At 50.1% G+C, this 20,155-nt stretch overlaps 2 protein-coding genes across 4 annotated transcripts in view; one reads left to right on the forward strand and one right to left on the reverse strand.

Annotated features, from left to right (window-relative positions):
* Positions 1-4,457, forward strand: part of CLU (clusterin) — a 29,875-nt gene extending 25,418 nt beyond the window's left edge. Inside the window, exons 7-9 of the mRNA XM_083432682.1 lie at positions 88-314; positions 1,295-1,476; positions 4,206-4,457. Coding sequence (XP_083288808.1) covers positions 88-314; positions 1,295-1,476; positions 4,206-4,212 — 416 coding nt within the window. The 3' untranslated portion in view covers positions 4,213-4,457. The remainder of the gene's footprint in view (positions 1-87; positions 315-1,294; positions 1,477-4,205) is intronic.
* Positions 4,458-5,658: 1,201 nt separating this feature from the next.
* Positions 5,659-19,372, reverse strand: LOC310673900 (uncharacterized protein). 3 transcript variants are annotated; one of them, XM_083432699.1, is made up of 8 exons: positions 18,977-19,372; positions 17,345-17,461; positions 14,918-14,998; positions 14,068-14,163; positions 12,102-12,197; positions 9,455-9,992; positions 7,931-8,137; positions 5,659-6,819 (listed from the first exon to the last, which is right to left on the reverse strand). In XM_083432699.1, the coding sequence occupies exons 1-8, from the start codon at positions 19,040-19,042 to the stop codon at positions 6,608-6,610; spliced, it is 1,413 nt and encodes a 470-aa protein (XP_083288825.1). In that variant the 5' UTR covers positions 19,043-19,372; the 3' UTR covers positions 5,659-6,607. The 3 variants fall into 3 exon arrangements, with proteins under 3 accessions (XP_083288825.1, XP_083288824.1, XP_083288826.1); XM_083432698.1 differs by having other exon boundaries at positions 14,068-14,184; XM_083432700.1 differs by lacking the exons at positions 14,918-14,998; positions 17,345-17,461 and having other exon boundaries at positions 14,068-14,184; positions 18,977-19,351.
* Between the last annotated feature and the right edge of the window lie 783 nt (positions 19,373-20,155).

Genomic DNA, 20,155 nt, shown 5'->3' on the forward strand with positions numbered 1-20,155 from the left:
ATCTTTGATCAAAGATTCTGTGCTCCACAATTTTATGATTCTATTATTCCCTCGACCTTTGCTTCCCTGTCTCCAAACCTTCCCCAGATTGCTCCCAGACAGACCCGGAGCAGACCCTGCTGAGAGAGCGTTTTGAGGACGCCCTTCGACTGGCGGAGCGCTTTACCCGGAGATATGACGAAATCCTCAAGGCTTTCCAGGAGGAGATGCTCAACACCACCAGTCTCCTGGACCAGCTCAACCAGCAGTTTGGCTGGGTGTCCCGTCTGGCCAATGTCACACGGAATAGCGACAAACTTCTGCAGGTCACCATGGTGGGTATCTCCTTGCCCCTGTGCCTAGTCCGCCCATAATGCTCTGCCATGCTTTGCTCAGCCTAACTATGGTTTGTTTGCATGTGTGGATGCAGCCAAGCCCACTGACCATGGTTTGTTTTCTACCAGCAAACCATGGTTTGTTGCCTTACGGACCATGGTTTAACAGTGGTTTGGAATTATGTCCAAACACAAAAACCTTGCTTAGCCATGGTTGTTTGTTGTTGTTGTTGTTAGTCGTGGTTGTTTGTTGTTGTTGTAATTTACAGTGGACGCTCGGGTTGCGAACATGATCCGTGCGGGATGCACGTACGCAACCCACAGCGTTCGCAACCCGCGTCTGCGCACACGTGGGTTGTGATTCAGCGCTTCTGTGCATACGCAAAGCAAGATTTAGCGCTTCTGCACATGCGCGACCGCCGAAACATGGAAGTAACCCATTCCACAACCCAAAAGTTGTGGCTTTTGTTAATCTTTAGGTAGATTTCTGGGCCAGGAAACAGAGTTCACATATAGATGGTAAAATGCCTGTCTTTCCTTTTACTGCTTATTTATGACCTCTGGTGTTTGCTAAATGCATTCCTCCTGGGTTCCTGTTTTATTTAGCCTAAACATGGATGCATTCTCAAAATAGGAAATAGTTCTTTGTAGTTAAGAAGCTTTCTCTGATCGGACTTTGTCCCCACGTGGGGATTTTCTGAAATGCTCAGGGGAAATCTGATTGGTTCTTACAAACGCTGTGTAAAAGTTCTTTCGTTAATAAGAACGACCTGGGCCAGGGAGTGGGATGCGCACTTTCTCCCAGGGTCTTGCTGGTCAAGCCTCTTGTCTATTGTATTAATTGGGGTCCAGTCCTTCCTTTGCCTTCAGAACGCAACACCGGTCACAGCTGCGAGAATCCAGTGTGCAGTAGGAACTGTCTTCTGAATCGCTTGCATGTGCTAAGAGCCACTGATCTGCTTTCCCCCCTCTTCTTCAAGGTGGCGACCAAAACTTCTGACCCTGAGGACCCAGGCAAGCCGTCGGACACACAGGTGACCGTCCAGCTCTTTGACTCTGAGCCGCTGACCCTGTCAGTGCCGGGGGACCTGGAAGTGAAAGACCCCCGATTCATGGACCTGGTGACCAAGCAGGCCATCCGCCAGTTCAAGGCCAACGAAGTGTAAGTGTGTCCGGAGGGTGGTGTGGCTCAGTGGCTAGAGCCGTCACCCTTTCAGGGGAAAGGTTCTGGGTTCGAAATGTGGTGGCACTTCCAGGTAGGGCTGGGGGAGAGACTCTGTGCCTGAAACCCCAGACAGCCATGGCTGCCAATCCGTGTAGACCAGAGTTTCCCAAACATCTTTTTTTTTTTTTTGGACTACAACTCCCATCATCCTGAGCTAGCAGGGGATGATGGGAATTGTAGTCCAGAAATAGCTGGAGGGAGAGCATTGTGGAGTAGATCTGGTCCCATTTTTTAAGCAGGGGTTGGATGGCCACCAGGGATGGATTCTTTAAGCTTGAGATTCCTTTCTTGCAGGGTGTTAGACTAGATGACCCTGGGGTGTCCCTCCCATCTCGTGATTCATTATTCTTATCCCCCTACAGGTACAATTCCCAGAGTTCCCTGTGAATGATTGATTGCTAAAGCACTCTTTTGGCCGCATTCACACCATATCTTTAAAGCACTATTTAGTTTATAAAAACTGCTTGATTTAAAATGAGAAAAAGACCGCAAAGTGGTTTTTAAAAAAAGATTAAAAAATTATTGACAGAAATTTCAGACTTTTGAAAAGTTAAAATAACGGTAGACCAAACAACAGATTAACTAGATACCATTTTAAACAGTAATAGCTTCTCAGAAAAAATTCTGGGAGCTGTAGTTTTCAGGGCGCCGAGATCCTTATTCCCCCTGCAGAGCCACAATTCTCAGAGCGATTTATGGCTTAACCATCCTTCCTTCTCCACGGTGAACTCTGGAAATTGTAGCTCTGCACGCCTTGAGAAAACTACAGTTCCCAGGGTTCTTTGGGGCCAGCCGTGACTGTTTAAAGCGGTTCCGTAGCGGCTCTTTGGGCTCTACCATTCAGGACCGCGGGAGGGGGGTCTCGTGTGGGATTGGAGTTCGCTCACTGGCACGTTCCATCACGTGACACCCCTCCCTGCACCCAGTCCGAAGGGGTCCAGCCCAGACACAGGGCTACTTAACTTTTGGGGGGAAAGTGAGCCCCTTGAGCTTTAGCCGAGGCAGATGGCGCAGGGTCCCCCAAGAGGCCATGCCTCGAATTGGGGGCTCCAAACGGTGTGGCCCCCCTGTCAGAAATGAGCTGGGCTCCATGGGCTCTTCTTATGGAGCTTCCAAGGCCAGGGGCAGTCTACCTGGATTCCTAGCTTCCCAGGGGTATTTGGCCGCTGTATTTGGCTATTCACCGTATTTTTCGCTCCATAAGACGCATCTGACCATAAGACACACCTAGTTTTTAGAGGAGGAAAGGGGGAAAGCCCCCTTTTTTGAGGATCAGCTCACAGTTGTTGAGCTTACTTTGCAAAGGGAAAAAATCCTGTTTTTATGGGGTTCAACTCACAGTTCTGCAGCTTCTTTAGGAAAGGAAAGGGAGCCCTTTCTGCAGTTTCCAGACAGATAATCTAATCAGCCAGTCCCATGTCGCTGGGGAAACAAACAGCCTCCGTCCGCAGAACATTCAAAAATGGAGGCCTGGGCAAGGGAGCGGGGCCAGAAAGGCATAGCTGTCAACCGTCCCTTATTTGGCGGGAAACTCCCTTATCCCAGCGCCATGTCCCGCTGCTGTCCCTTATTGATGATGTTCCTTAATTTCCCGGGTTTCACGCTCGCCCGGCTTTGGAGGGAAGCAGCGGCTCGGGGTCTTCCGCCTCGAGAGAGAGAGCGCGCGCACAAGCTGCCGCGTCTCCGTCTCTCCCTTTCCCCCCTCAGGGGCGCATTGTGAGGAGACGGGTGGCAGCGGTCGGGCAGTCAGCCCCTCTCTTGCAAGACTTCTGCTGCGCTGCCAGGGGAAGCCGGAGGCGGCAGCGGCTGAGGAGGCAGCCTGAGGGAGGAGGAAGAGGAGGGGATGGGGAGGGACGCAGATGGGCGGCGCCGCAACCGATTCATGCCAGGCTTGCGGGCAGCGTGGGCGAGTGTCTCTGTCCCTCCCTCCCTCTCTCTCGGGCGGGGAAGGGCCGATGGAACTCCTCGCGCCAGGACGACAGCAGCCCCGACGTGCTGCTTAGTATCCCTTCCAACCAGTGCAGCATCTTAATGTAGTGATTTCCCCCTCTGCATCCCTTTCATAACTCTATTTTTATAAATCATTTGTCCATCCATAGTTCAAATTTTTACTACAAGTTTTCTGTCAATCCTACCAATGTATGTAACTCTTTACAATAGCTTTTCAACTAAATTATAAACTTTCCCCATTCTTTATTAAAGAGGTCCTCTTCCTGGTTTCTAATTCTGCCTGTAAGCTTTGCCATCTCGACGTCGCTCATCAGTTTTGTCTGCCCCTCTTCTTTGGTGGGAGTTGTAGACCCTTAGGACCACCTAGTCCAACCCCCTGCAAAACCCAGTCAGTCGCAGCAAAAGCAGCATGGCTCCATCAGTGCCGGATTTCTGAATAAGCTTTCCAAGATCCCTTATTTTGGCTGCTGATCCCTTATTTTCGAGGCTGCTGGTCCCTTATTTTCAAATCTGTAAGTTGACAGCTATGCAGAAAGGGAGCCAGCAATCGACCACACATTTGCTCCATAAGACGCACAGACCATAATTCGTTCCATAAGACGCACTTGCTTTTTAGGAGGAAAAAGGTGCGTCTTATGGAGTGAAAAATACAGTAGTTATTCCGCAACAAATAACTTTCTCTTTTCCCCTTCTCTCTCCCCCCCCCCTTCAAACAGGGAGTAGCTTTGCCTCCCCCCCCCACCCCGCCGGCCCCCCCTGGATCTCAGGCCACGACAAGGGAGAGAGAGAGAGAAGCCATAGCCTTCTGCCGTTCCTGCTGCCAATGCTCTCTTAGCGCGCCTCAGAGGACCTTCGCCCGCCAAGCGCTGTCCGTCTGTCTTAGTAGTTTACACTGTACCGCCTGCCCTGTTTTTGCTGCTGGGTCTTTGCCGATCCGAACCCGAAATAAAAGATTATATTAGGCCCAACGCTCTGGGGCGTATTGGTGTGTGTTTCCTATAGGTTTGGTTTTTCTAGAGGAGAAACCTTAGGAACAACTTTCTGAGAATTAAGAGCCGTTGGACTCCCTCTGAAAATGAACGTTCCTCCCCTGGAGGTTTTTAAACAGAGGTCCAGTGGCCGACTGCTGGGGGTTCATTAGTTGCGATTCTTGCATTGCAGAGGGTTGGGATGGATGACCGCTGAGGGTCTCTTCCAAGTCTACAGTTCATGAATTTCTGTGTGTTTCAGTCATTAAGCAGTAACTGCAGGCATGTGCTTTGGGTCCTTGGCGCTTGTGTACTTAATGAGCAGGTGAATTACCACCTTGCAAAATGTGCCAGCCCTTGTAGCTTGGCCCTTAGCACACTTTTAATATACAGTGGTACCTTGTTTCTCGAACTTAATCCGTTCCGGAAGTCCGTTCCAAAACCAAAGCATTCCAAAACCAAGGCACGCTTTCCCACAGGAAGCAATCCAAAATGGATTAATCCGTTCCAGACTTTTAGAAACAATCCCTAAAGCAGCAATTGAACATGAATTTTACTATCCAAAGAGACCACTGATCCATAAAATGAAAGCAATAAACAATGTACTGCAGACACACAATCAATCAATCAATCAGTAGCTGAACTGGGTTCCACACAGTCACAAAAAAATAGCTGCAAAAACAAAAATGCAAAATAAATTACAAAAAGAGACAGACCTCAGCATAACACTCAAAACGGAAGCATAATACTCAAAATGGAGCACATTCGGCTTCCAAAGAAAGTTCGCAAACTGGAACACTTACTTCCGGGTTTGCAGTGTTTGGGTTCCAAGTTGTTTGAGTACCAAAGCGTTTGAGAAGCAAGGTACCACTGTACAGAGACAAACAACAAGGTTCACTAAATAAGATTCCACGGTCTCTGCCTGCAAACATGCCATAACTATGAAGCACATTCCCCCCCCCCCCCCAGGTTCCATGGAGGGAAAATATGCTTTAAATGTATGGCGTGTCCGTAACCCCGGACTCAATTTGCTCTTCCTCAGGCTGAAAAGTCACTCGCAGTTCTGAAAATCATCTTAGGACGCATCGCTGACAGTACAAATTTGCAGCAGCCACAGGCCCATCTCTCAGGTCTGTGATGAAAAGGGTTGTTCACAGGCTGGGTTTTGTAGGGAACAAAAATGCAGTCAGTGGCTCAGTAGCCCAATTTATTAGTTTTATTCCGTATTTCGCACTGGGGGACACAACAGTTCTAAATACAGGTGCATAAGCAGACCCGAATTTGCCTTCTCTGTCCCCAACACCACCCCTGAAGTGTAGCCCTAATTTTACGCCTTCCTCTCAGAGGCTTAGAAAGCCGAAAGACCCCCCATCACCAATGCAAATCCAGCCATGCAAACACATACAAGCAGAAGCCTAGAGCGGGTGCTCAGGTCTCCATCGTCAATGCAGCAGCACATTTAGCAACCGTGACAACCTTCACACAGCTGCATGTGCTCCTTGTGTGAAAAGCACAAATGCACGTGGTCGGACATTTGCAACCGGGCTGCAGATTTTGGATGTCCGGGAGGGAACACGGGTGACCCAAATTTCTCAACCGCCATCGTTGACACTTGAACCCCAATTGCAGTTCTAAAAAAAACCCCCGATTTCAAAATTTAAAACTTTGCACTTCTCTCCTGGAGCAACCACATTCAAGAACGTGATTTTGTAAAGCAGAGTTCCTGCAAAAGGGCAGGCTTTTAGCTTCCTCCAGTTACCATCATGGCTGGAAGTGGGCCGGTGGGTTTTGGAAACTTGAAGGTGAGGTTCTCCCCAGCTGAAGGCAGCCAGCCCTGTGCTGAGAGGGAAGAGCTATAGCCCAGTGCCTAGGACACTTGCTTGGGCTGCAGAAGGTCCAAGGTAAACTCTCCAGTGTAGAGTTAGATGGACCCCAGGCTCTGACTCTTGACAAGACACCTTCGTCTGAGAGCTCTGCACCCGTTATCACGACATCCCAGGGCGAGTGGAGGCAGCCTGGAGGTAGCAAGCCAGGCCAGGCCAGTCTGAAAAACGTGCATTGCAATGAGCACCCTCATTCCCCGAAAACCCGATTTTGCATGCCCACCGCGGTCAACCACCCTACAGAAGTTGGAGTGCTGGATCTGTGGCTCAGCTCCTCCTCTGCTCCTGGATGGCCTTTGCCACGGACGCCACGGCGGCCTCGTTCATCTCGCAGGGGTAGAATCCGTCCTGGATGCTGTAGCAGGCATGCACAGTGCGCACCAGGGCTTCATGCTGGACCTGCCGCTGCGTGTCCAAGATCTCTTGGGTGCTGCCCTTCGGCTTGTGGTGAAGGACAACCAGGACGGCCTTTCGTACTCCTGGGGTGGGGGAAATGGAACAGAAACATTATCATTATCATTGATGTTATTTACAGTGGTGCCTCGCAAGACGAAATTAATTCGTTCTGTGAGTCTCTTCGTCTAGCGGTTTTTTCGTCTTGCGAAGCAACCCTATTAGCGGATTAGCGCTATTAGTGGTTTAGCGGCTATTAAAGGCTTAAGGGATTAGCGGATTAGCTGCTAAAAGGCTATTAGCGGCTTAGCGCCTTAGAAAAAGGGGGTGGGGAGCGGAAAAAAAACTCCAGACTCGCAAGACATTTTCATCTTGCAAAGCAAGCCCATAGGGAAATTCGTCCTGCGAAGCGCATTGAAAAACGGAAAACCCTTTCGTCTAGCGGGTTTTCCGTCTTGCGAGGCATTCGTCTTGCGGGGCACCACTGTATTATTATTGTTACATTGGTACCTCTGGATGTGAACGGGATCCGTTCCGGAGCCCCGTTCACATCCAGAAGCGAACGCAACCCACGTCTGCGCATGTCATGATTTGCCGCTTCTGCGCGTGATGTCATTTTGAGCGTCTGCGCATGTGCGAGCGGCGCAACCTGGAAGTAACGCGCTATGCCGCAGCGCGCAACCCGGAAATACTTATCCTGAAGCTACTTCAACCTGAGGTATGACGGTATTAAGAAACCAGGAAGATGGAGTATTTTCTAAAGACCGGAGTCAATTTGTACAGTCATACCTCGGGTTATAGCCGCTTCAGGTTGCGTTTTTTCGGGGTGTGGAGCGCGTTACTTCCGTGTTTCGCTGCTCATGCATGCATAGACGGTCAAAATGATGTCACGTGCATATGCAGAAGCGGCGAATCGTGACCCGCGGACACGGGGTGCGTTTGCTTCCGGATGTGAATGGGGCTCCGGAACGGGTCCCGTTCGCATCCAGAGGTACCCTGTACCTTTTTTAAGCCCATGACATGAGCCTGTCGGCTGGATCAGGCCAGAGGATGCTCACCTAGTCTAGTATCCCGTTTCCCCAGTGGCCAACCAGATGCCCTTACTGGGATGCTTGCAAGGGGGGTGGGGCGTGAATGCGAGCTGTTTGTCTGCGTGGGGCAGAGTGCAGACCTGCTTGCCCTGCAAGAGCTACTCACTGTTCAGCGCCGCCAGGGCACAGAGTGTGTCGCTGCCCACGCGGGAGGAGACAGGGCAGAAGAGGAGGAGGAAGCGGTCAGACTTCTCTTCGTAACCCTCCTGCTGGAGCGAGATCCCGTGGCCTGCCAGGAGCTTGGAGACGTCGTTGACAATGTCCTTTTCGCAGCCTCCCGTCTGCCCAGTGGTCCAGACCTGCACGGGGAAGGCTGGGGACAGGAGGAAGCGAAGAAGGGAATGGGGAGAGAGAGAGACCCCTTTCAGTTCATGGCTGGAATCCCACCCCTACTTGGCTGCATTATTATATTTATTTATAGATTTACAGCGGACGGTCGGGTTGCAAATGTGATCCGTGCGGGATGCATGTTCGCAGCCCGCAGCAGCACGTCTGCGCATGCGTGGGTTGTGATTCGTGATTCGGCACTTCTGCGCATGCGCAAAGCACGATTTAGTGCTTCTGTGCATGCACAACCGCCAAAACCCGGAAGTAACCCGTTCCTGTACTTCTGGGTTTCGGCGGGTGCATAACCCGAAAAAACGCAACCTGAAGCGGCTGTAACCTGAGGTATGACCATACAAGGTGAGGGTAGCCGATGGGAGTTGTAGTCAAACCCTCTTCCCGGCACCATAACAACAACAACAATAATATCTGGCCGGGTTTCCCCTGCCACTCTGAGTGGCACCCAACAGAATATTAAAACCACTAGAAAACATCAGACATTAAAAACTTCCCTAAACAGGGCTGCTTTCAAATGTCTTCTAAAAGTCAAATAGTTGTTTATTTCCTTGGTCATCTGATGGGAGGGTGTTCCACTGGGTGGGCGCCACCACCGAGAAGGCCCTCTGTCTGGTTCCCTGTAACTTGGCTTCTCGCAGGGAGGGAACTGCCAGAAGGCCCTCGGTGCTGGACCTCAGTGTCCGGGCAGAACGATGGGGGTGGAGACGCTCCTTCAGATATACTGGACTGAGGCCGTTTAGGGCTTTCAAGGTCAGCACCAACTCTTTGAATTGTGCTCGGAAACGTACTGGGAGCCAATGTAGGTCTTTCAGGACCAGTGTTATGTGGTCTCAGCGGCCGCTCCCAGTCATCAGTCTAGCTGCCGCATTCTGGATTAGTTGTAGTTTCCGGGTCACCTTCAAAGGTAGCCCCACACAGAGCGCATGGCAGTAGTCCAAGCAGGAGATAACCAGAACATGCGCCACCCTGGTGAGACAGTCCATGGGCAGGGAGGGTCTCATCCTGCGTACCAGATGGAGCTGATAAACAGCCGCCCTGTACCCAGAATTGACCTGCGCCTCTATGGACAGCTGTGAGTCCAAAATGACTCCCAGGTTGTACACCTGGTCCTTCAGGGGCACAGTTACCCCATTCAGGACCAGGGAGTCCTCCACACCTGCCCACCCCATCCCCCCAAAACAGTACCTTTGTCTTATCAGGATTCAACCTCAATCTCTTTGCCACCATCCATCCTCCAAACACTTCCAGGCACTTACGCTCAAAATGGCTGCATTTTGGCTGTGCTTACCTCTGAGTGCGGGAGCAGAACTGGGCCAGGAGGGAGAAGTCCATCTCTGGGATCCGGGGCTCCTCTGGAGTCTCGCATTCTCTTGACGGAGCCAGTCATTCTCTTGCACCAAGTGTGACACTCGAATGTCCTTCTCCTCCAGCTCCTCCTGAAGCTCCCCATTCTTTCCCAGCAGCTCAGACACCAGGTTTTCCTGGTCCTTCAGCTTGTGCTGGAGTTGTTGCTTCTCCTTCAGCAGACGGGACACTTCCTCCTTCTGCTCCTGCAGCTGCCGGTTGTCTTCCAGCCTGCGGGCCGTTTGCTCTTCCTGGCTGCTCTGAAGCTGCCGATTTCTCTCCTGCAGCTGGAAAACAAGCTCCTTTTGCTCGCTCAGTTGCTGATGGAGCCGCCAGTTGGCTTCCAGCAGGTTGGGCTTTGGGGCTGGCAGGCTGCTTCTCAGGGGCTGATCATCGGCCAACAGCTGGGCAAAGCTTCGGACAACCACTTCCTGGGCCTGGAGGAATTGGGAGGCCAAGGGGTGCAAGGAACCCCTCAAAGTCTGCAAAAGAGGGAAGGTCCCAGGCTGTCAAGGCAATCTAAGCCTTGACAGCCCGGTCTTATTCAACATCTTTATCAACGACTTGGATGATGGACTCAAGGGCATCCTGATCAAATTTGCAGATGACACCAAACTGGGAGGGGTGGCTAACACCCCAGAGGACAGGATCACACTTCAAAACGACCTTGACAGATTAGAGAACTGGGCCAAAACAAACAAGATGAACTTTAACAGGGAGAAATGTAAAGTATTGCACTTGGGCAAAAAAAATGAGAGGCACAAATACAAGATGGGTGACACCTGGCTTGAGAGCAGTACATGTGAAAAGGATCTAGGAGTCTTGGTTGACCACAAACTTGACATGAGCCAACAGTGTGACGCGGCAGCTAAAAAAGCCAATGCAATTCTGGGCTGCATCAATAGGAGTATAGCATCTAGATCAAGGGAAGTAATAGTGCCACTGTATTCTGCTCTGGTCAGACCTCACCTGGAGTACTGTGTCCAGTTCTGGGCACCACAGTTCAAGGACGACACTGACAAACTGGAACGTGTCCAGAGGAGGGCAACCAAAATGGTCAAAGGCCTGGAAACGATGCCTTATGAGGAACGGCTAAGGGAGCTGGGCATGTTTAGCCTGGAGAAGAGGAGGTTAAGGGGGGATATGCTAGCCATGTGCAAATATATAAAAGGATGTCACCTAGAGGAGGGAGAAAGGTTGTTTTCTGCTGGAGCAATGGATCCAAACTAAAGAAAGAAGATTCCACCTAAACATTAGGAAGAACTTCCTGACAGTAAGAGCTGTTCGACAGTGGAATTTGCTGCCAAGGAGTGTGGTGGAGTCTCCTTCTTTGGAGGTCTTTAAGCAGAGGCTTGACAACCATATGCCAGGAGTGCTCTGATGGTGTTTCCTGCTTGGCAGGGGGTTGGACTCGATGGCCCTTGTGGTCTCTTCCAACTCTATGATTCTAAGCAGTGAAGTGGGCGAGCCCAGAGGGAAACTACTTGAGCTACGTAGCAGGCTTTATAAGAGGAGTATTGGAGGGTGGGGTCTGGACTGACTCCAACTGCACAAAGCTGAGGTTGCTGAACACTTGGGCTGTTTGGGGGCTTGTGTTGGGTGTTGTATTATTTTTGTATCTTTATTATTATTAATTTGGTTGTGTACTTTGCAGATGATACAACGGTGGTGGGTTTAATCACAGCTGGAGAGGTGGAGGCGGCCTATAGGAAGGAAGCTGAGCAGTTGGGGGAGTGCTGCAGCTAAAACAACTTACTCCTTAAAGAAAACAAAAGAGATTATTGTGGACTTTAGGAAATGTAAAATGAATATTCAGCCACTTATTATTGAGGGGAAGTGCGTGGAACAGGTCTCGGTGTTCCGATTTCTGGGAATGGAGTTGAGAGACGACCTAACCTGGGGACAGAACAGCAAAGACCTGATGAAGAGAGCACAGCGGAGGTTATATTTTCTGAGAATCCTCTGGAAAAATAATCTCTCAAAGGACCTGTTGATGGCATTTTACCATTGTAGTGTGGAGAGTGTATTAACCTATGGTCTGTGTGTGTGGTTTGGGAGCTGCATGGTCAGGGGAAAAACAATGCTGTCTAGGGTTGTAAAAACTGCAGAGAGAATAATTGGGTGCACTCTTCCCACCTTGGTACAGGGTTATAAAGACTAGGACTAGCCACCTGAGAAACGGTTTCTACCCAAATGCAATTCTGGTTTTAAACGCAGTATAAGGAGTCTCTACAGGAGTATATTGTATTTTAAGAATGGGGTATCAGAGTTTTTAGGGGGATAACGAGGTTGGGATAGCAGGCTTGTTGGTTTTTGAATGTCTGATGTAGATTTTTTCAATTTTGTTGTTCTGTATGGGACAATGATAATAAAGATTATTGTATCGTATTGTACTTTCTGGTGTTTTATTTATTGTTTATGACCAATTAATTAAACAAAATCATTTTAATTGAGTTTTGAAAAAGATGCAGTTAACTTTTCCTGTTTTGAATGTCATCGGGCTATTAATCTGTTACTGCAGGGGGTTGGACTAGATGCCCCTCGGGGTCCCTTCCAACGCTACAAGGCTATGATGCCTCTTAGTTACTTGCCTGCAGCTGTGACTCCAGAGAGCCCGCCTCTGTTTGACTCGACGCTCCGTTTGCCGTGGAGCAACTTCCGCTCTCTGCCGCGTCTCGAACCTGGTCCTGTGAATAGAGATAATAATAATAATAATAATAATAATAATAATAATAATAATAATAATTATGATAAACTTTTTAAAATTTATATCGCGCCCTCCCCAGCAGAAGCCGGGCTCAGAGTGGCTAAAAACAATAAAAGTAAAACAGCATTCTAAAATCAATTTGTTCTAAAATCCGTTCAAAATCAAATTAATGGCAACCATTGGGCTAGAGTTCTATGAGGATCACAGAAGGAGGGGGTCAGACTGTGCCTTGGCCAAAGGCCTGGTGGAACAGCTCCGTCTTGCAGGCCCTGCGGAAAGATGTCAAGTCCCGCAGGGCCCTAGTCTCTTGGGACAGAGCATTCCACCAGATCGGGGCCATGGCCGAAAAAGCCCAGGCTCTGGTTGAGGCCAGCCTAACCTCCCTGTGGCCGGGATCTCCAAGATGTTTTTATTTGAAGACCGTAAGGTCCTCCGTGGGACATACCAGGAGAGGCAGTCCCATAGGTACAAGGGTCCCAGGCCGCATAGGGCTTTAAAGGTTAAAACCAGCACCTTAAACCTGATCCTGTACTCCACCGGGAGCCAGTGCAGCTGGTATAGCACCGGGTGAATGTGATCTGGCAGCAAGGACCCTGTAAGGAGCCTCGCCGCAGCATTCTGCACCCGCTGGAGTTTCTGGGTCAGTCTTAAGGGCAGCCCCACGTAGAGCGAGTTACAATAATCCAGTCTGGAGGTGACCGTCGCATGGATCACAGTGGCTAGGTCAGGGTGAGAGAGGTAAGGAGCCAACTGCTTAGCTTGGCGGAGATGAAAAAATGCCGCCTTCGTTATAGCTGCAATCTGCGCCTCCATGGAAAGGGAGGTGTTGAAGATTACATCCAAACTCTTAACTGACGGTGCTGGCACTAATTGCGCCCCTGCAAGAGATGGGAGCTGCCCCCCCCCATCCCATATCGTCCCGTCCCAGCCAGAGGACCTCTGTCTTCGAAGGATTTAACTTCAACCGGCTCCCACGTAACCATCCAGCCACAGCTTCCAAACATCTGGTCAGTGTGTCTGGGGCCGAGTCAGGATGGCCATCCATCAACAGATAGAGTTGGGTGTCATCAGCATACTGATGGCAGCCCAGCCCCAAACTCCGGACAGGTGAGCCCAAACAGGTTCATGCTGCTTTTAAGAGTCTCATCCCTGTTTGCTGAGCTCCAGATCTTATTACTCTCGACCCCCTGGGGCTGTGGGAGCCTCCTAAGATAGAATCATAGAATCATAGAGTTGGAATAGACCACAAGGGCCATCGAGTCCAACCCCCTGCCAAGCAGGAAACACCATCAGAGCACTCCTGACATATGGTTGTCAAGCCTCTGCTTAAAGACCTCCAAAGAAGGAGACTCCACCACACTCCATGGCAGCAAATTCCATTGTCAAACAGCTCTTACTGTCTTACAACCATCTTAAGATGGTTGCCTGGCACCTTGTATGCCTCCTTCCGGCACTCCTGCAGCCAAACAGGTGTCAAATGTCTTGCTGTGCTTTCCTTTGAAACCCCTCAGCTAGGCCAAGAACCGCAAGAAGTCTTGCCCCCTGGGAAGCCCAGGACCTTGATGCAGGCTTGCACCCCAGGGTGGTCACTTTGGTGCTGCAAACACAGTGCTTTGACTTCACCCCCGGAGGCACACTCCATTGTCTCTTGAGACGGAGACGGATGCAAGCAACACCCCCCCCCATCTTGATGATTAATATAATCACCATTGCTATCTTATTGGTTTCTCACCTGCCCCTCAGCACAAGGTTCCCATGGCAAATTGCAATGATATAAAAGCACAATATTGGAAAAAATGAATTTAATGAACTTCTCGTCAGTAGCTTAAGAAGATGACTCTGTTACTTGCCTGCGGCTCTGAGTCCAGAGAGCCTTTTTCTGCCCAACTCGATGTTCGCTTTGACGGTGAAGCACCTCTGCTCTCTGCCTGACCTTGCTCCCGGCACTGCGAACACAGAGGGTGCCCCTCAAAAACAGCACAAACAGGTATCGCTGAACTTTGTCGCCATGAGCACTGGCCATGCTGTCCAAGGCTGATGGGAGTTATAGCATGAGACGCCGGGGGGGGGGGGGCGCCAGGTTGTACTATACTATTGCGTCGGGCAATCAGCCTTCCTGCCCTAGGCTCCGTTCCCCCCACATGCAACAACAGAGTAATAATAGTCATAATGACCAGTAACAGCAGCAAAGCTTCTCACATTTTGTTGGGAGTTTTTGCTGTTGTTACTGATAGTGACTTTTTGTATCTTTATTTTAGGTGGAAATTATTCAGTTTGGCTATGTAGTTTTTAAAGTGTTTTTGTTTATTTTTGTGACTACTTTGCATGTTTGCAATTATGTAAATCTTTTCATATTGTGAGCCGCCTTGAGCATTGTTTTTACTGTGGAAAGGCGACATACAAATAAAAAATGATGACGACATTCCTGCATTGCAGTGGGGCTGGACTAGATGCCCCTTTGAGGTCCCTTCCAACTTTGCAGTCCTGCGATTCCAAGGAGGCAAGTGACAAGAGGAATAATAGAATCGTAGCATTGGATGGGCCTCCCCCAGGTCATCTAGTCCAACCCCCTAAAAGGCAGGAATCTCAACTTAAGCATCCATGACAGCGAAGCAGCTCAAAGACCCCCATTGAGGGGGTGCCTGGAAGTTAAAACCAGCCCCGGGGTTTCCTGGCGTTGATTTTAGGACTTGCCTGCACCTCTGACTGTGGAGGGTTGGTTTTCGTCTGGCTTGAGGTTCCTCCCATTGATGAAGAATTGCGGCCGTTCGATTTCGAAGTCTGTAGGCACAAGAAGAAGCCTCTTAAAAGCAGAACGAACATAAAGCAAGCAAGACCAGCCTCACTAAGGAGACAATAGCCATGCACTGGGAATGCCGCCTTGGAAGAGGTGGCCAAACAGCGGCCTAGGGACAGGCTCCAGGTCAGATGGGAAGTTTGTGGCCAAGCCGGGATCTTGAACCCGGGTTTCTCCACTCTGAAGCAGAGATTACCTTTCCGGGACAGCACCTGCACTTTGGAACTCCCTGCCAATTGATGCTAGGCAGGCTCCATCCCTGTACTTTTTTGGGGGGCTGGCTGAAAAGGGGTGTGTGCAGGTTTTCAAGGTGGGGAGAAGAGGAAGAAGAAAAAGAAGAAGAAGAAGAGTTTGGATTTGATATCCCGCTTTATCACTACCCGAAGGAGTCTCAAAGCGGCTCACATTCTCCTTTCCCTTCCTCCCCCACAACAAACACTCTGTGAGGTGAGTGGGGCTGAGAGACTTCAGAGAAGTGTGACTGGCCCAAGGTCACCCAGCAGCTGCATGTGGAGGAGCGGAGACGCGAACCCGGTTCCCCAGATTACGAGTCCATCGCTCTTAACCACTACACCACACTGGCTCTCGGTGGAATTGGAAGAGTTGGACATGACTAAATGCCTAAACAAGGGCCAGGAAGAGAGTTCACAAGGAGATGGTAAATACTATCTTTCCTTGCCTGTCCTTCCTTTCCTGCTTACCTCTGGGGTTTGCTAAATGCATTCCTCCTTGATTCCTGTTTTATTTACCCAAAATGTAAAGGTAAAGGGACCCTGACCATTAGGTCCAGTCGTGGCCGACTCTGGGGTTTGCGGCGCTCATCTCGCTTTCCTGGCCGAGGGAGCCGGTGTTTGTCCGCCGTTTTTCCAGGTCATGTTGCCAGCATGACACCAGAGCAGCGCACGGAAATGCTGTTTACCTTCCTGCTATAAAGCGGTCCCTATTTATCTACTTGCACTTTGATGTGCTTTCGAACTGCTAGGTTGGCAGGAGCAGGGACTGAGCAACGGGAGCTCACCCCGTCGCAGGGATTTGAACCGCCGTCCTTCCGATCGGCAAGTCCTAGGCTCTGTGGTTTAACCCACAGCGCCACCCGCGTCCCTACCCAAAATGTATGCATTCTCAAATTAGTTCTTTGTAGTTTTAACTTTGTCCCCATATGGTGGTGGTTTTTTTTAATGCTCAAAGGAAATCTGATTGGTTCTTACAAGCGCTGTGTTAAAAGTTCTTTTGTTAATAAAAGAGACCTGGGCCAGGGTGTGGCAGATTAGTATTGGCACTTCCTCCCAGAGTCTTGCAGGCCAAGCCTGGTGTGTATTTTATTAATCAGGGTCCAATCCTTCCTTTGCCTTCGGAACGCAACACTCAGCAAGGCCAAGCAACGCGGCAGCTAAAAAAAGCCAATGCAATTCTGGGCTGCATCAATAGGAGTATAGCATCTAGATCAAGGGAAGTAATAGTGCCACTGTATTCTGCTCTGGTCAGACCTCACCTGGAGTACTGTGTCCAGTTCTGGGCACCACAGTTCAAGAAGGACACTGACAAACTGGAACGTGTCCAGAGGAGGGCAACCCAAATGGTCAAAGGCCTGGAAACGATGCCTTATGAGGAACGGCTAAGGGAGCTGGGCATGTTTAGCCTGGAGAAGAGGAGGTTAAGGGGTGAAATGATAGCCATGTTCAAATATATAAAAGGATGTCACATAGAGGAGGGAGAAAGGTTGTTTTCTGCTGCTCCAGAGAAGCGGACACGGAGCAATGGATCCAAACTACAAGAAAGAAGATTCCACCTAAACATTAGGAAGAACTTCCTGACAGTAAGAGCTGTTGGACAGTGGAATTTGCTGCCAAGGAGTGTGGTGGAGTCTCCTTCTTTGGAGGTCTTTAAGCAGAGGCTTGACAACCATATGTCAGGAGTGCTCTGATGGTGTTTCCTGCTTGGCAGGGGGTTGGACTCGATGGCCCTTGTGGTCTCTTCCAACTCTATGATTCTATGATTCTATGAAGAACCCCAAGAAGTCTTGCTACCTGGGAAACCCAGGACCTCGATGGAGGCTTGCACCCCAGGAAAGTCGCTTCGGCGCTGCAAACACAGTGCTTTGTCTTCACCCCTGGAGGCACACTCCATTGTCTCTTGAGACGGAGACGGATGCAAGCAACAACCCCTTCATCCTGATGATTAACATAATCACCATTGCTATCTTATTGGTTTCTCACCTGCCCCTCAGCACGAGGTTCCCATGGCAAATTGCAATGATATAAAAGCACAATATTGAAAAAGAATTAATGAACTTCCCATCAGTAGCTTAAGAAGATGACTCTGTTACTTGCCTGCGACTCTGAGTCCAGAGAGCCTTTTTCTGCCCAACTCAATGTTCGCTTTGGCGGTGAAGCACCTCTGCTCTCTGCCTGACCTTGCTCCCGGCACTGCGAACACGGAGGGTGCCCCTTAAAAACAGCACAAACAGGCATCGCTGAACTTCATCACCCATGAGCACTGGCCATGCTGTCCAAGGCTGATGGGAGTTATAGCGTGAGATGCCGGGAGGGAGCTTGCAAAACTATGATTACTGGCACCCCCCCTAGATTTTGGCCCAGGTTTTATTTTATTTTTTAAAATCATTTTTATTGAATGGTTTTATGTTACAAAAAACAATACAACCATACTACCACTAAATATAATTAAGAAATAAAAATTGCATACATCAATATTTAGTTTGTTATTTACTGTCTTATTTTCACCCAAACATTCCATACAAAAACACACATATGTGCAGACACCCACACCCAAAATGAACAGAATGAAAGTAAATATTTCCCCTCTTTTATCTTCCAAAATCTTTTCTTCAACTTTGACTTCCTGTCAAGTCCCTTTGCATATATTTTACCTCACAGTTGAATGTACACAAAACAATAAACCCTTCTATGCAAATTTTCCGATACATTCTGAAGACATATAAATCCTTACTTGTTGTCCACCTTTTAGTTCCTTTATCACTCGAACGTTAGCACGGAGTCAAAACTATTATTGTATTTCTGAATGTATCTTCTGTAACCATCCCATTTTGGCCTGGGTTTTAAGGTGTGTGATAGGTAAAGGTAAACGGACCCCTGACCATCAGGTCCAGTTGTGGCCGACTCTGGGGTTGCAGCGCTCATCTTGCTTTATTGGCCGAGGGAGCCAGCGTACAGCTTCTGGGTCATGTGGCCAGCATGACTAAGCCACTTCTGGCGAACCAGAGCAGCGCACGGAAATGCTGTTTACCTTCCCGCCAGAGCGGTACCTACTTATCTACTTGCACTGTGTGCTTTCGAACTGCTAGCTTGGCAGGAGCTGGGACCGAGCAACGGGAGCTCACCCACACCGACCTTCTGATTGGCAAGTCCTAGGCTCTGTGGTTTAACCCACAGCGCCACCCATGTCCCACATACCCAAATGTGCTCTTAAGGCAGGATTTGTGAGCACAGGGACAATGGCGAGGCTTTTCCCATTTCCATCCAAACAATGGGAGCTCACCCCATCATTGCGGGGATTTGAACCACTGACCTTCAGATTGGCAAGTCCTACGCTCTGTGGTTTAACCCACAGCACCACCCGCGTCCCAAGGCGCGTGATACTGGGGCCGAAATGGTTCTCCCCATTTTATGTCCACGACAGCCCTGCAAGGTGGGTGAGGTGCCCCCGCCCCCTTACCTGAGACACCCCCACACCCCCCGCTAAGCGAGCGGCTCCCTTTCACTTTCACTTTCACCCTAGCCGCTTTCACTTCCCAAGAAAGGGGCGAGGACGTTGCTCTGGTTCAGGAACGCTCCCCCCCCGGGTCCCGTCAGCAGCAAAGGAAGCTTTGCCCCCCCCCTCAATTTCTGCATTGGGTGGGGCTCTCTGCACGGGAGGAGAGGCGTCTCCCCTGACCTGAAGCCGCCGAGCACGTGCAGAGTGCCTCGCCCATCCCTCGATCTCACCTGGCTATGGGATGCTTGTCGGGGAGCCTTCTCTGCCTTGCTCTGGTCTCCCCGACTCCCGGACATAACTCGGTGGGGTTGGATCCGGCGCTCAGTCGATCCCCGACCCTGTCTGCTCCGCAGCGCCCGGGGCCCCGATCTTCGGAAAGAGCCGCGCCCTCCGAGCTGGATCTCTCCTCTGGCCGGCCAAAGTCCGAGGAGTTGACCTGCGGAACGCGCTGCAGGGGGAATTGGAAGCCGGCGTCTCCCAGGCTGGGACCCCCGCGTAGCGGCTCTCAATCAGGGATTTGGGGTGCTGGGACACCCCGGGTGGAAGCCCCCACCCCTCTCCACGGCCTTGAGCGCGCACGGTTCCCGGCAGCTGCGCGCACCGCGGAAAAGGAAAGCGAAAGTCCCGCGGAGGAGGATCCGCCGCAGCTGGTCTCTATCGCCGCCCCCTAGAGGTCACTCGCCCCATAGATCCATTATTCCCCTTCCTTTGCTGGCTTTGTGCCTTGGATAAATTCTGGTGCCTGGGAGCAGGACCTTGCAGAGCCAGGCAGGAGGCCCGGGCCAGGTAGACAATGTGCGCCCCCCCCCTTTTTTTACCCTGGGGATAACTGAAGTCTTATAAATAAGTATATAAAGTAATTTTTTAATAATGTATTATAATTTTAAAGCCCTTCCTGGATCACTGCCTTGCCGCGGGGAAGGGGCTTGAATAACTCAGAGAAGCTATCAGCTCTGCCGTGCAGGGCCACCCAAGATGGACAGGTCATAGTGGAGAGTTTTGACCAAACGTGATCCACCTGGAGCAGGAACTGGCAAGCCACTCCAGTTAGAACTGGATATGGAACAATTGATTGGTTCAAAATTGGGAAAGGAGTACGGCAAGGCTGTATATTGTCTCCCTGCTTATTTAAATTATATGCAGAATTCATCATGCGAAAGGCTGGGCTGGATGAATCCCAAGCCGGAATTAAGATTGCCAGAAAAAATATCAACAACCTCAGATATGCAGATGACACAACCTTGATGGCAGACAGTGAGGAGGAATTAAAGAACCTTTTAATCTTCATAGAATCATAGAGTTGGAAGAGACCACAAGGGCCATTGAGTCCAACCCCCTGCCAAGCAGGAAACACCATCAGAGCACTCCTGACATATGGCTGTCAAGCCTCTGCTTAAAGACCTCCAAAG

This window comes from Podarcis tiliguerta (assembly GCF_965153285.1).
Source record: "Podarcis tiliguerta genome assembly, chromosome: 3".
NCBI lineage: Eukaryota > Metazoa > Chordata > Lepidosauria > Squamata > Lacertidae > Podarcis > Podarcis tiliguerta.

What these genes read in the sequence shown, in the direction of transcription:
- LOC310673900 (XM_083432698.1), bottom strand. Translation starts at nt 19,042, where the DNA reads ATGTCCGGGAGTCGGGGAGACCAGAGCAAGGCAGAGAAGGCTCCCCGA. An exon ending in CTCTGGACTCAGAGTCGCAG is followed by an intron (nt 14,999 to 17,344) that starts GCAAGTAACAGA and finishes TTGTGCCTACAG; the next exon opens with ACTTCGAAATCGAACGGCCG. An exon ending in TTCTGCTCCCGCACTCAGAG is followed by an intron (nt 8,138 to 9,454) that starts GTAAGCACAGCC and finishes TCCTGTCCCCAG; the next exon opens with CCTTCCCCGTGCAGGTCTGG.